At 66.8% G+C, this 14,720-nt stretch overlaps 3 protein-coding genes across 3 annotated transcripts; 1 reads left to right on the forward strand and 2 right to left on the reverse strand.

The window, feature by feature from the left end:
* Positions 1 to 1,169: 1,169 nt before the first annotated feature.
* LOC128821021 (testis-specific Y-encoded-like protein 4) lies at positions 1,170 to 4,173 on the reverse strand. Its single transcript, XM_054001884.1, has 7 exons — positions 2,750 to 4,173; positions 2,565 to 2,642; positions 2,368 to 2,479; positions 2,116 to 2,261; positions 1,935 to 2,011; positions 1,757 to 1,830; positions 1,170 to 1,605 (listed from the first exon to the last, which is right to left on the reverse strand). Exons 1-7 carry the CDS (start codon positions 4,139 to 4,141, stop codon positions 1,523 to 1,525), a joined length of 1,962 nt encoding a protein of 653 aa, XP_053857859.1. The 5' UTR covers positions 4,142 to 4,173; the 3' UTR covers positions 1,170 to 1,522.
* Positions 4,174 to 6,498: 2,325 nt separating this feature from the next.
* LOC128821029 (uncharacterized) lies at positions 6,499 to 8,375 on the reverse strand. The gene is made up of 4 exons (XM_054001894.1): positions 7,907 to 8,375; positions 7,573 to 7,623; positions 7,405 to 7,458; positions 6,499 to 7,280 (listed from the first exon to the last, which is right to left on the reverse strand). Exons 1-4 carry the CDS (start codon positions 7,923 to 7,925, stop codon positions 6,862 to 6,864), a joined length of 543 nt encoding a protein of 180 aa, XP_053857869.1. The 5' UTR covers positions 7,926 to 8,375; the 3' UTR covers positions 6,499 to 6,861.
* A 2,663-nt stretch (positions 8,376 to 11,038) lies between these two features.
* On the forward strand, positions 11,039 to 14,679 carry FOXP3 (forkhead box P3). The gene is given in 13 exon segments (XM_054001833.1): positions 11,039 to 11,059; positions 12,179 to 12,262; positions 12,391 to 12,481; positions 12,577 to 12,665; positions 12,667 to 12,696; positions 12,779 to 12,853; positions 13,115 to 13,183; positions 13,286 to 13,418; positions 13,518 to 13,582; positions 14,518 to 14,547; positions 14,549 to 14,608; positions 14,610 to 14,621; positions 14,665 to 14,679. Coding segments are annotated over 13 exon segments (774 nt in total).
* The last annotated feature ends 41 nt before the right edge of the window (positions 14,680 to 14,720 follow it).

Here is a 14,720-nt window from a genome sequence, read left to right on the forward strand (position 1 = left end):
CTCTGTGTGCGCCCCTGGTTTGGGGGTGTTCGGCGCTTTTTTGGGGGGGTCACGGGGGGGGGGTTCGCCCCCTCCCCCCACAGCTGAAACGGTGTGGGCGGGGTTTGGGTTGGCCACGCCTCCCGTGCAAGCAGGGTGGGGGCGTGGCCTGTGCGGATTCCCCGCCTGCTGATTGGTAGGGGCGCGGGGGCCGCAGCAGGATCCGTCCGCTGATTGGTGGAGACGCGCAGTTGTGGCGCCCCCTTGCGGGCGGGCGGGGAGGAGCAGGCGGCGCTGCTGAGGCGGGCGGAGGCACCGGGAGCGGGACCGGGAGCGGGGACCGGGAGCGGGAGCGGGAGCGGGACCGGAGCGAGGTTGGGGCAGCGGGAAACGGGAGCGGAGCGAGCCTGGAGCAGCGGGAACGGGGCCGCGAACGGGCCCTGCGGCATGCGCCGCTGCCCACCGCTGGGACAGGCCGTGCCGGTGCGTACGGGGGCGGCGGGGCGGACCCGGCCCGGGGCGTTTCCCCCCGCCGCTGATCTCCCCCCCCGAACCCCGCCGCTGCGGTTCGGGTTCACTGCGGGGCTGGCGGAGCTCGGGGAGCCGCCGCTGGAGCAGGAGCTGCGGGAGGAGCTGGGCCCGGCGGCCGAGCTGCGGCACCACCGCGGGGTGAGGGGGAGAACCGGGACCGGGGGATGGAGGCACCGGGAACGGGCTGGAAATGGGGGTGGGGGCACCGGGACCGGTGGGGATGAGAGGGAGACCTGCACTGCAGGTTCTGGGAGATACCGGGAATTGAGGGGGGGGGTCGTGGAGCGGTAACGGGAGTGAGGTCACGTGTAGTGGGGGGAACCGGCACCGGAGGAGGAGGAGGAGGAGGAGGAGAAAGGGTGGGCGGGGTCTAAGGCGGAATCTTGGGAGGGGTTTTAGGGATACCGGCAGTGGATCCCGGGGGGGTGTCTAAGGAGGGAACCGGTTCTGTTGGGGTCGGTACCGGGCTCGATCTGGGTGCTGCCTCCTCCTCTCTGTGGTGCTGGGGGGGGCGCTTGTGGGGGTCCCCGGCACTTTGGGGGTCTCCCTCCCTCCCTGCCAGGTGCCAGGGAATGACCCAGGAGAGTAAAATATGAAAATTTTAAACTCTGAAATGCCCCCCCCCAGCTCCCTTGGGGTTCAAGGGAGGTCTCTGTGAATCTGTTAAAACTTTCTCTTTATTATAATATATTTTTAGATATAAAAAGAAAATTTTACAAGTTTTTAACCCAAAATGTACAAAAATGGTCAGGAAATGGTTGTGTTTCTCCCCTTGTGTGTGGTGTGTGGGTGGGAGGGAGGGATTTAGGGGGACCCCCCCACCCCCCAGGTGATGGAGCTGAGGAGATTGGGGGTCCCTGGAGGGGGGGGGTCATGAAATGTTTGGGGGGGCAGGGGGGGGTGAAAGGCCTTCGAACACCCTGAGCTGTGTTGGGGGGCCCCCAGCCCCTCGTTACCCCGCAATGCCGGAGGGGTGGAGATGTGCAGCACCCCCAAATCCCCCCCCCCCCAATTAAATTCTGCCCCAGTTGGGGTCTTTCTGTCCCACGGGGGGGTTGGGGGGCTCCTCTGTTGGGATCTCTTCCACGCCACTGCCTGGAGAGAGGGGGGTTGGGGGCACAAAATCAGCCTTTATTCCCCTTCCAAGAGGACTCTGTGTGTGGGGGGGGGTCTCAGCCCCCCCATTTCCTCAGGTGAGGAGTTTTGGGGTCCCCCCCCAGGGTAGAGGGGGGAGTTGGTCACTTACCATCCCCATCATCTGGGATCTCCTGCACGTCCTCGTCGTCATCCAGGATCACCACGCAGTCCTCGCCACTCTCACTGGGGAGGGGGTGTTCATGGCGGGGGGGGGGGTGAAGGTTTGGGGTTCCCTCCCCTGGTCTCCCCCCCCCCCCCTCCCCAAACCCCCCTGGGGTGCAGCTCACCTGTCGGGGGGTCCCTCGGCGCCCTCCCCCAGCAGGTAGAACTGGAGCGGGTTGGGCCAAAGCTCCTCCTTGATGATCTGCGAGAGGAGGAGATGGGGAGGTCGGGGGTGGGGGGGTACTGGGAGCACTGGGAGGAGGTACTGGGAGCACTGGGAGGAGGTACTGGGAGCACTGGGCTCACCTCGGCCACGCGGTCCCCCGCAGGGAAGCTGTGGTCCCCAAACCACGCGAAGAAGCTGCGGGGGGCTGGGGGGCCCTTGTGGGAGCGGGACCGGGGGTCCTGCCCCTGCCACCACCGGATGGGGGTCGAGTGGGACACCAGGTGACCTGGCAGGAGGGACAACACACCAGGGGGTCACTCTTGAGCCCCCAAACCCCTCCTTGGGCTGTAGGAAGTGGGGGTGCCCACCCCCCGCCCCGCCCCAAAACCCACCAGAGGGGCCGCGCACGAACTCCTTGGCCACGACGTCGTTCTGGAAATAGGGGTTGACGCTGAAGAAGAAGCGGATGCGGCACCCGGGGCGGCTCTGGCCGAACTCCTCCACCTGCGGGCTCAGGTGTGTTACCTCGGGGGGGGAGGGAGGGGGGGCACACAACCCCCAAATCTCCCCCCCGAAACCCCCCAGGCACCTGCAAACTCGTCATGTAGCTCAGCGCGTCCTCGTCGCGGTCGCTGATCATGGCCGAGAGCTGCGGGTGGTTCAGGAACTGGGCACGGGGGGCGTCAAGGAAAGATGGATCTGGTGGTTCCCGTGTGCCCCCCACCCCAAAATGCAGCCCCCCCTCCCACCCTGACCCCCCCCTCCCAAGGATACGGCGGTGACCCAGAAGCCGGGGATGTGCTGGATGAGGCGGTTGCGCCGCTGCAGGTGGGGCCGGCGGCGGAGGCAGAAGCGGGCGCGGAGGCGGCGAAAGGCTCGAGCCGCCTCCTCCTCCACGGCCTCCAGCTCCAGCTGCACGGCCTCCAGCGCCGCCAGGTACCGCGCCGGCCCTTCGTCCCGCTCCTCCTCCTCCTCCTCGTCCTCGTCCAGGGAGATCACCGCGCTCTCCTCGGCCACGGGCTCCTTGGGGACTGGGACCCCCGCGGGCTCTGGGACCCCCATGAGATCTGGGAGCCCGGGGCCACCCCGGCTCTGCCCCACGCAGGCTGTGGGCTCCAGGCCCTCCTCGGGCTCCGTGGTGAACTCCACGCCCCCTTTCTGCTCTCTGTCCAGCTTCCCGTGGCCAGTGATGGTGGTCTCCGGGCTCCCTGTGTCTTCTCTGGTGGCCTCCAAGCCACCCAAGACCTCCCCGCTGGTGTCCAGACCCCCCTTCCCGCTTGTCTCCCCCTCCAAGCACGGGCTACTGGCAGTCTCTACGCTCAGCCTGGGCCTCGCAGGGGTCTTTGCCTTGCGCCTGCTGGTGCTTTTCAGCTCCCCACCAGGAGAAGCATCACTCTCCACGCTCCCCAGGACCTTGGTGGTGGTCTCCAGGCCCGCCTTGCTCCTTCTCCCTTGCTCCAAGCAGCGAGTGACGGCTGTCTCCAGGCTCCCTTTGCGCCCATTGGTGGTCCCAAGGCTCCCTGTGACTTCCCCGCTGCTCTCCAGACCACCTGTGGCCTTGCTGGTGGCCTCCAGGCTTCCCTTGGATTCCATGGGAGTCTTCAGGACACCCTTGTTCTGCTCCGAGGAGTGCGTGGCAGCAATTTCCAGGTCCCCCGTGGCCTCACCGGTGGTCTCCATCCCCTCTGTGACCTCTCTGGTGGTCTCCAAACCCCCTTTTTCCTGCTCCAAGCAGCCGCTACTTGTGGTCTCCAGGTTCCCTTTGCATCTGTTGATGGTCTCTAGGCTCCCCTTGGGCCCGTTGGTGGCCTCCAGGCTCCCCTTGGCCTCCTCGGTGGTCTCCAGGCTGGCCACGAGCTCTCCGGTGATCTCCGGTCCCCCCGTGCCCTCCCCGGGGGTCTCCAGCCCCTCCCCGGCCAAAGCCGCGATCTCCGGGCAGCCGCCAGGGGGCGCGCGCGCGTCCCCGCCGCCGCCGCCCCGCGCATGCCCGGACCCGTCGCCCCGCGCGCGCGCGCTGCGGCCCTCACCGCGACCTCCGGCGGGGGTGGGGGAACGGGCCGCCTCCCCGCGGGTAACGGCGGCGGCAGGGCCCGCCCCGCTGGGCTCGTCCAGACGGCGGAGCTTGGCCGGGGACGGCCGGTCTGCCCCGGCCCCGGCCCCGCTCATGGCGGCGGCTCCGGCGCCCGCCAGGGCCGAAGCAGCGGCCGAAAAAGCGCGCGCGCCGCCGCCGCCGCCGCCGCAGCCCCGCCCACCCGCTCGTCACTCGCGCGCTGCCCATTGGCCGGTTGCCATGGCGACGCCCGTCACGCGGGGCGGGCGGGAAAAGAGCGGCCAATGGGAGCGCGCTGCTTTGGCGGGCTCGGGGAGCGCGGTGGGCGGGGCGGGGGAGCCGCGCTCATGCGCAGCGCGAGGAGCGCACGTGCGGGCAGCGCGAGAGCCCCGCCGTGAGGGGAGAGGCCCCGCCCCTCTCCCGCCATGAGGGGCTGAGGGAGCGTGAGGGCAGCGGGACCCTCCCGGAGGGGACGGGTCCCTCCCAACACTGTCACCTGAGGGAGTGGCACCCCTCCCGCAGTGGCTGAGGGACCGTGAGGGTGGGCAGGACCCCCTCCGAAGGGACAGGATTTCCCTCCCTTCCAGTGAGTATTAGAGGGGCTGGGACCCTCCTACAGTGACTTCAGAGGGGCTGCCCCCCACCATTACCTGAGGGGCTGAGGACCTGTGGGTGCTGGCGGGCCCCCCCACTGTGGCTCCAGAGGAGCTGGGACCCCACACACACGATGTCACCCAAAGGACTGAGGGACTACAAGGGGAACGGAATATCCAGAGTTGACAGGATACCCCCGCAGTGAGTCCAGAGGGGCTGGGACACACCCTGCTGCTGTCACCTGAGCAGCTGAGGGAGGAGGACCCCATAGGGGATGGCACCTCCCCCACAGTGAGCCCGGAGGGACTGGGACCCCCCCCCCCCATAGTGACTTCAGAAGGGCTGTGTTGTCCCCCCCCCACCCTTGCTGTCACCTGAGGGACAAGACCACCACCCACGCTGTGACTCCAGAAGGGCTGGGACCCCCTCCCACACACACACTGTCACCCAGAGGGCTCAGGGACTGCAGAAGGAGCAGCACCCCAGGGACCCCCAGAGACCCCTCCCCACAAATGGGACACCCCTGCTGTCACCTGGCTGGCACCCAATTCAGTAAATCCAGGGGGCTGGAAGTGTCCCCCTGTCACCGGAACTACTGGGACACTCCCCACAGTGAGTCCTGAGGAGATGGGACTACCCCAATGTCACCTGAGGGCACAGGACCCTCCTTCGGCTGGATCCAGGGCAGGGAGGACCCTCCCTGAGGACCGAGAACGCCCTCAGCAGCTTCACTGGGGGCTGGGGACCCCCCTCCTGGCCACCTCCAGGAGGCTCAGGACCCCCTCAGCTGCTCCCAGGACACTCGGGACCCCCCCCAAGGTGCCTCCAAGGGGCCTTCGGACCACTCCCCACTTCATCCTAGGGGGCTCAAGACCCCCCCCCCCTCAGCTGCTCCCAGGACATTCAGGACCCCCAGTTCTTCATGGGGGCTAAAGACCCCCCCCAGCTCCTCCCAGGATACTCAAAACCCCCTCCCCAACTGTTCCAGGATACTCAGGACCCCCAGTTCTTCAAGGGGGCTCAAGACCCCCCCTCAGCTGCTCCCAGGATACTCAAAACCTCCTCCCCAGCTACTCCCAGGACATTCAGGACCCCCCCAGTTATTCAAGGAGGCTCAAGTCTGCACCCCAACTGCTCCCAGGGTACTCAGGACCCCCTCCCCAACTGTTCCAGGATACTCAGGACCCCCAGTTCTTCATGGGGGCTAAAGACCCCCCCTCAGCTGCTCCCAGGACATTCAGGACCGCCCCAGTTATTCAAGGGGGCTCAAGACCCCCACCCCAACTGCTCCCAGGATACTCAGGACCCCCAGTTCTTCATGGGGGCTAAAGACCCCCCCTCAGCTGTTCCCAGGACATTCAGGACACCCCCCCAGTTATTCAAGGGGGCTCAAGTCTGCACCCCAACTGCTCCCAGGATACTCAGGACCCCCCAGTTATTCAAGGAGGCTCAAGACCCCCACCCCAACTGCTCCCAGGATACTCAAAACCCCCTCCCCAACTGCTCCCAGGACATTCAGGACACCCCAATTCTTCAAGGAAGCTCAGGACCCGACCCCCCCCCAGCTGATTCCAGGACACCCGGGACCCCCCCCCCTGCTGCCCCCAGGGGGTCACAGACCCTTCTGTCACGACATGGCGCCCATGACATGACAGCCACAGGTGAGGCTGCCCCATCCCCGGGGGGCTGGGGGGGCTGTTTGTCACCCGTGACCTTTGCTGGGACCTTCCCCGAGGGCAGGAAAACGGCTGCGACAGAGCGACAGCAGAGGGGGGGGGGAGGACCCGGCCCCCCACCCCCTAAACAGAGACAGACAACCCTGCCCTACCCCCCCCACCCCAAAAATCCCCCCCCCCAAAGCGCCCCCCATGACAAGAACTCGGGGACACCATCGTTCCATGGCGGTATGTACACAGGGGCGCCCCAAAACCCGGGTGGGGTGCACATGACTTGGGGACGGGGGGGGGGGGTCCCACAAAGTGACAGTGCCCCCACCCCGGGTGTAGGGGGCGGCAATTTGGGGGTCCCCTTCCATTTGGGGGGTGCCCTTCCATCTCCCCCACGCCGCAACTCAGTGCGCCCCCCCCTTCCCCCACTGATTTAGGGGTGTCCCACGTTTTCAAAGGTGAAATGGTGGGGGGGGGGGGGGGGGGGGCGTGCTGTGACTTTTTGGGAGGTGACAATTTTTGGGTGGTGACAATTGGGGCTCCCACCCCCCCCGCCCCCCCCCCCCCCCCAAACCTCACGTGAGCCAGGCCAGCGCCAGGTAAAGCCCCAGGGCCAGCGCGGCCGTGGGGCCCCCCCCGTCCCCCCAGGCCACCGGCACCAGCACGGCCCAAGGCCAGAAACCACCCCGCACCCCCCTGAGGGCCCCCCCCAAAACTGCTCCCCCTCCCCCCGGGGGGGCCGCGCCGGCACCACCAGCGCCCCCTCCACCGGCCCCCCCCCTCCCCAGCAGCACCGGGGGGCTGCACCGGCCCCCCCCCTCGTAGCGCAGGGCCATCTCGTTGGCCAGCGAGGTGTTGGGGGCTCGCTCGGGGAAGGGGGGGCCCCCCGTTTCTCGGGGGGGGGGTCGCTGTCGTTGGGGTCCCCCCGCAGCCGGCGCAGGTGGGACAGGTAGAGCTGCTCCAGCTCCCGCGCCACCGCCTCGTCCTCGGCGCCCTAAGTGGGGGGGGGCGCACAGTTTGGGGTACCCCCGTCCTTGGGGAGGCACGGTTTGGGGTACCCCGTTCCTTGGGGGAGGGGGGTACCCCCCAGTTTTGGGGGGGAGAGGGTGTTGTCTCACCTGTGCTGGGGGCTGCTCCGCAATCCGGGGGGGGCGTTGGGGCAGGGTCAGGCTCTGTGGGAGGGGAATGGGGGGGTGAGGGACCCCCAGAGTTCGGGGGGATCCCCAAAACTGGAGCGTGCCCCAGTAATTGGGGTGCACCCCCAAATTTGGGGGAGCGATACTTACCTGTGCTGTGCTCGGGGGGTGGGGGCTGCACATCCTCCGCCTCCTGTGGGCCTTTTGGGGGGACACGGGTGTGGGGGGGGTCACCGGAGAGGACCCATTTCCCCCTCCCCCAGCCCACCCCCAAATTAGGGGTGGGGGGGGAGCAGCATCTGCACCCCCCCAGAGTGTGACCCACATTCGGGGCCCGGGGGTCCGGGGGCAACCCAGGCATGCGCCACAGCCCCCCCCCTCAATTTCGGGGGTCACATGCGGGGGGGGGGGGTCGGGGGTTGACCCCATTTTGGGGGGTCCCCCATGCAGATTTCCCCCCCCCCACCACCCCCCAATCTCTTACCTGCCTTCCCAGGCCTCATCCAGATCCCGAGGGGGGGCGGCTCTCCCACCGCGCCCCCCTCCCCCCCCTACCGGGGGTCCCCCCCCGCCCCCCCCCCCCCGCCGGTGCCCCCCTCCCCCGGGGGTCCCAGGGGCCGGTATTGCCGCAGGCGGGTCAGGGGCAGCCCCAGAGCGTCGGCGAAAAGGACCCGCCGGGACCCCCCCGCCCACCCCGGGGGGCGCGGGGCTCTCGGGGTCCCCCGGGGGGGCAGCGGCGGCCTCGGGGACCCCCGGCGGGGGCTCGGCGACCTCCGGGAGGGGGGGGGGACGGGGTGGAAGCGGGCGGGAGGGGGGTCCCACCGGCCGAGGGGTCATGGGGGTCTGGAGGGGGGGTTTGGGGGGGGGTCCGGGGCGCGGGGGGGGCTGGGAGGGGCCCCCCCCGCGCGGGGCACGCCGGGAGTCCGGCCACGGGGGGGGCGCCGGGGCGGAGGCGGGAGCCCGGGCCATGGCGGAGGGGCGGGGCCGGGAGCCGCAGCGCGGGGGCGGGGCCGGGCCCGAGGGGCGGGGCCTGAGAGCGGGGCGGGGCTTGTGTGCTGGGGAGGGGGGCGACTTGGGGGTCCCCGAGGGGAGGGGCTGTGAAAGGGAGCGCCCCCCACCCCACCCCCCCCCCGGGTTCAATGAGGGGTGTTTGGAGGGGGCTCCTGGAGATTGGGGGGACCCCCGTGGGGTCGGGGTCACAAAGTGGGGTTTAAAGGGACATTCCTGGGGGGCAAAGTGTGTGACACCCCCCCCCCCCCTCAGTGTCTGCAGTTTGGGAGCGCTGAGTGTTAAACGGGGTCCCCCAGGACGCCTGAGGGTCGCGGGGGAAGTTTGGGGGTGTCCTGGAGATTGGGGGGTGAGGGGGTGTTAATGGGCCCCCCCCCCATTCTCACAGGTCTCCAGGGTCTGGGGGAGCAAAGAAGGGTCCCCCCAATATCTGCTCCCCTTGAGCGGGGGGGCCATTAGCACCCCTAAACATCTCCCACGGGTTTTTTGGGGGGCTCACAGGGGGTGGGGGTTTTGAGGGGGGCATTAAAGGCTCCCCTCTCCGAGTTCCCCACACGACCGCACCCCTGGGAGCGGTACTGGGGCTCCCTTCATCACCCCCCCCCCCCCAAAAAAAACCCCAAACCCCCACCCCAAAAAAGGAGCCTCGGCCCAAGCGAAAATTTGGGAACCCATGAGAATGGGGGGGGGGGGGGTGGAGGATTTGGGACCCCCCCAGGTGTGGGAGGGTTCTCTGACATCACTGGGGGGGCCCCATAAAAAGCGGGGTGCCAGGGCGGGCAACACACGGGGTTCAGCCGGTGAGCAGATTTTGGGGGGGAGGGGGGGGGGTCCAGGGTGGGGGGGGGGCTGTGCCCTAACACCCCCCTAGAGGAGGGGGGCAGCGTGCCAGGGCCTTGGCACGAGGGTCCTGGTGAACACAGGGGGGGTGGGCTGGGGGTCCCGATGTGAGGGGGGGGGGTGCCAGGCACGGGCTCTGCTCCACCCCCATCCAAAAATCCACCGCACCCCCCCCCCCCCCCCCTTATTTCCTGCCGGCTCGGGCGCAGTTTCACCTCCCTTCGAGCTGGGGAAGTCCCCAGGGGGTGGAAAAACTCCCAACCCCACCCCAAAAATGGGGAGGGGTCCCGGGTGGTACACCCAGAACCCACTTTGGGGTAAAACCCGGCCAATTCGGGGCTGGGAAACATCAAAAACTAACTTGGAACCAAGTGGATTTTGGGGTGGGGGGAAAAAGGGCAAAACTCAAGGCCTGCAGGTGGAAAAAGCCCCCAAAATTTGGAGGTGCCAGGGGGGAGTTTTTAAAAGGGGGGGGAGTTTTTAAAAACCTGAGCAGGTTTTAGGGGTTTGGGGGTTACCTGAACGATTTGGGGCCATTTGGAGGAGGTGTTCAAGCTGCTTTTTCCGACAGCGTCATTTTGGGGCATTTTGGGCGTTTCGGTGCCGTTTGTGGGGGATGGGACATGGGGGGGGGGGGGGTGGGCACCAATTTGGGGACCAATTCACCCCCAAATTGTTCAAAGCATCGTTTTTTGGGGGGGGATTTCTACCTGGCTGGCTTAGGGGTATCCCTGCCCAGCAGTTTTGGGGTGTTTTATTGAATTTTGGGGCATTTTGAGGCACCTCTACCTAGTTGATTTGAGGGCGTTTCTCCTCATTTTGGTGCTTCTCAGCCTCCTCGATTTGGGGCGTTTTCTGCCTGGCCATTTTTGGGTGAATCTCTGCTTTTTAGGGTTTTTTTGCCTGGTTGGTTTGGGGTGTTTCTCCTCATTTTGGGGACTCTCTGTTCAGACATTTTGGGGTTTCTCTGCCTGACAAATCTGGGGTGTCTCTGCCCAGCTCTTTTGGGGTGTCTCTCCACATTTTGAGTTTCCTCTTTATGGCCATTTTTTAGGGTGTTTCTGCCTGGCTGTTTTGGAGCATTCTGCCTCATTTTAGGGTGTCCTTGGCCATTTTTGGGTATTTTGTCTCATTTTGGGATGGCTCTGGCCATTTTGGGGTGTCTGTGCCGTTATTTTGGGGCTTTCCTCCTCGTTTTACGACGTCTCTGTCTGGGCGTTTGGGACGTTTCTGCTCGGTTGTTTTGGGGCATTTCTTGGGATTTTAGGGCTGGTTTGGGGTGTTTGTGTCTCATCATTTGGGGGGCCCATTTTCTCTGCATTTTGGGGTGTCTCTGCCCAGCTGAGGGTGGCACCATTTTGGGGCATTTCTGCGGGTTTTGAGGAGTTTCTCCCTGGTTGTTTTGGGGGTGTCTCTGCCCAGCTGTTTTGAGGCATTTCCCAAGGTCTGTGCCCAATTTAGGGTGTTTCTGTCTGGTCTTTTAGGGTCATTTCCCTGCCTTTTGGGGTGTCTTGCCATGATGGCTTTGGGGCGTCTCTTCCCTCTCAATTTGTGCCATTTCTTCGCATTCATCCCACACATTTCAGGGCGTTTCTCTGCCGTTTTGGGGCATTTCTCTGCATTTTGGGGTGTCTGCCCCGGCTGTCTTAGGGCACCTGTTTGGGTCTGGGGGGGGCCCATCCCGACCCCCCCGCCCCCGCCGTGACTCAGGGCTGTGGTTTCCCGTCTATAAATCGGAGGTGGGAAGCGCCCGGTGTCGCCCAGAGCCATGGCGGGCGCCCGTGGACCCGTGAGCTGGGGGCACTGGGAGGCACTGGGAGGGACTGGGAGGCACTGGGAGGGACTGGGAGGCACTGGGAGCACGCTGGGAGGGACTGGGAAGCACTGGGATCACACTGGGAGGCACTGGGGACACACTGGGAGGCACTGGGAGCATGCTGGGAGGAACTGGGAAGCACTGGGATCACACTGGGAGGCACTGGGGACACACTGGGAGGCACTGGGAGCATGCTGGGAGGAACTGGAAAGCACTGGGAGCATGCTGGAGGGCACCGGGAGCACGCTGGGAGAATACTGGGAGGCACTGGGAGCCTACTGGGAGGCACTGGGAGCACACTGGAGGGCACTGGGAGGCACTGGGGAGCATACTGGGAGGCACTGGGGCGCATACTGGAGGGCACTGGCGTGATGCTGGGTGGGACTGGGATGCCCACGGATTGATGCTGGGTGGAACTGGGAGGGCTCTGCAGTGACTGGAGGGTACTGGGAGGGAGACTGGGAGGCACTGGGTGGGGACTGGGATGGACTGGGGAGTGTCGGGAGGGGCTGGAGGAGCACTGGGATGGGAAAATGGAAGGCTGGGGGGGGACTGGGATTGGACTGGGGGACGGGCTGAGTTTACTGGGGAATGCTGGAAAGTACTGGGGGAAACTGGGAGGGATTGGGATGGACTGGGAATACACTGGGATGGACTGGGGAGAGCCGGGAGGGGGGGGCTGGGAAGGACTGGGAGGGTCAGCGGCTTACTGGGGATACTGGAAAGGACTGGGAGAAACTGGGAAGGCTTGGGATGACAATGGGAGGGACTGGGATGTACTGGGAGCTCAACACGGCGATGGTGGCTGGGATGAGGAGCGCCAGTGGCAGATGGGAGTGAGCTCACCCCCATACTGGGAGCACTGGGAGGTACTGGGAGGGGGCAACTGGGCCAGGACAGGGTGGGGGGGCCGCTGTCCGCCCCCCCCCCCCCCCGCCCACCCCGCGTGTTCCGGGACTGGCGGTGACGCAGGACCTGCGGGGGACACGTGTCCAGGCCTGGCACACGCGTGTGTCACACTCTCGGGGGGGGTGGGTGGGGTGGGGGACCCTCTTGGGGGGGGGGTCTCACCCCCTGCACCCCCCCCCCCAGGGCAGCGCCGCCCCCCCCCGCAGCCCCCAGGACCGGCCCACGGTGCTGACCCGCGCGGACGGGGCCGTGCCTCGGTGCACCCAGGTGCGGGACAGAGCCCGGGACACCAATTTTGGGGGGGGGGGGTGGGGGGGGTGGGGGGGTGAATCAGGATGGGGGGGGGGTCACCTCCTGCTCCTCTCCCTCCCCCCCCCCCTCCCCAAAACCCACAGGTGCCACCCGAGGGGGGGTCGTGCCCCCCGCTCCTGCACGTGCAGCACCCCGGGGTGTTGGTGATGCGAACTCGGCTGCCCCCAGCGCACGGTGAGCCCCCCCCCCCCAAAAAACCTGCCCTTCCCCTCCTCGGGGGGTGTCCTCCCTTTTGGGAACCCCCCCCCCAAAAAAAAAAACTCCTCCAGGTCTCCCCGGGTTGGAATGGGGCCCCAAAGACCCCCCCGGCCGCGACAGAGACCCCTCCCCTGCTCCCGCCGGCAGCGACCCCCCCGCACCCGCCCCCCGGCGCTGCGCAGCCCCCCAGGTGAGTGGGGGGGCTTGGGGGGATTTTGGGGGGATCCCAGAGCTCCATCCTCACCCCCCACCCCCCAAAAATCACCCCCAGGCCCCCCCCGCCGTGAGCCGGGGGAGGTGGCTCAGTGCCTGCGGCAGCTGGAGAGGATCCAGGAGCTGGAGCAGCAGGTGAGGGGACCCCCAAAATCCCCCCTGAGCCCCCCCCAAACCCTGACCCGCCCCCCCGCAAGTGCCCTGGGACTCCCCCCCCAAAAAAAAAACCTCCTCCCCCAAACCTGTGCCACTCCCATCCTCCCCAGATCTGGGACCCCCCAAAACTCATCACCCTGACCAACCCCCGTGTCCCCCCAACCCCCCGTGACCCCCCCTGTGTCCCCCAAAGCCGGTGTGTGACCCCCCCAAAACCTGTCCCCCCCCCCCCCCCCGCAGCTGGCCCGCGAGCGGCACCGCCTGGGGCTGTTGCAGGCGCAGCTCCTCCGGAGGGGCCCCCCCAGCACGGTAAGGGGGGGAATGCACCCCAAAAAAAAAGTGGGGGGGGGGGTTGGGGTGCCCTCATAGCGGTGCCAGCCCCTCACCTGTGTGTGCCCCCCCCCCCCCCAGGGCCTCCCCGGGAAGGGCCAGGCTGGGCTCCCCCCGATTTGGGGTCCTGCAGCCCCCCCCGAGGCAGAGGGGGACCCCGAGATGCTGCTGCCCCCCCCAGGGCACCCCTGGGAGCGTGGGGGGCTCTACCCAGGTGAGCGCCGGGTTTGGGGGTGTGGGGGGTGGACCCCCCTAAATAACCGTGGGGGGGGGGTTTGGTCTGGCTGACCCCCCCCCTCCCCGGCCCCCCCAGAATTGGAGTATTACCGGCTCAGCACCGCGCGGCCCCCCTACACCTACGCCACGCTCATCCGCTGGGTCAGTGCCCCCCCCGAACCCCAAAACCCCCCCCGGGCTCCCCACATCCCCCCCCCCCCGTGTCCCTGACAACCCCCAAATCCTCCCCCACCCCAGTGGAATTGCCCCCCCCCCCAGTGTCCTCACAGCTTCCCCCCCCATAAATTCCCCCATCCTGGAGCCCCCCAAAAACTGTCCCCCCCCCCAAACTGTCCCCAAAGCCCACCCTATGCCCCCCCCAGTCACCTCGTAATGTCCCCAAATCTGCTGTGACCCCCCCAGTGACCCCAAGTGTGTCCCCCAGAGCCCCCCCCAAAACGTGTCCCCATGTGCTGCCCCCCAAACCATCCTAAACTGTCCCCAAAGCCCCCCCAAAGTTTGTCCCCAACCCTCTCCTGCCCCTGCAACGTCACCTCGTGCCCCGCATGTCCCCAATGTCCCCCCATATCCCCAATGTCGCTCCATGTCCCCAAGGTCCCCCCCATGTCCCCAGAGTCCCCCATGTCCCCAATGTCCCCAACATCCCTCAATGTCCCCAATGTCCCCCATGTTCCCCCCATGTCCCAGTGTCCCCCATGTCCCCACTGTCCCCAAATCCCTCAATGTCCCCAATGTCCCCCATGTCCCCAAATCCCTCAATGTCCCTAATGTCCCCCATGTCCCCAGTGTCCCAATGTCCCCCCCATATCCCCAGTGTCCCCAATGTCCCCCAAGTCCCTCAATGTCCCCAGTGTCCCCCCAATGTCCCCAAAGTCCCTCAATGTCACCCAATGTCCCCAGTGTCCCCCATGTCCCCAATGTTCAAGTCCTTCAATGTCCCCCATGTCCCCAATGTCCCCAAGTCCCTCAATGTCCCCAATGTCCCCAGTGTCCCCAAGTCCCTCAATGTCCCCAGTGTCCCCCAAGTCCCTCAATGTCCCCCCCCAATGTCCCCGCGCGCCCCCGCCCCCCCCCAGGCCATCCTGGAGTCCCCGCAGCGGCAGCGCCCCCCTGGCGGAGATTTACCACTGGTTCAGCCGCAGGTTCGGCTTCTTCCGGCACAACACCCCGCACCTGGAAGGTGGGGACTCCCCAAAAACAGCCCCGGGACCCCCAAAAAACAGCCCTGGGACCCCTGAACCCACCCCGAGACACACCAAATACATCCCAGGACCCCCAA

Source organism: Vidua macroura, chromosome 33 (assembly GCF_024509145.1).
Source record: "Vidua macroura isolate BioBank_ID:100142 chromosome 33, ASM2450914v1, whole genome shotgun sequence".
In the NCBI taxonomy this organism is placed as follows: Eukaryota; Metazoa; Chordata; class Aves; order Passeriformes; family Viduidae; genus Vidua; species Vidua macroura.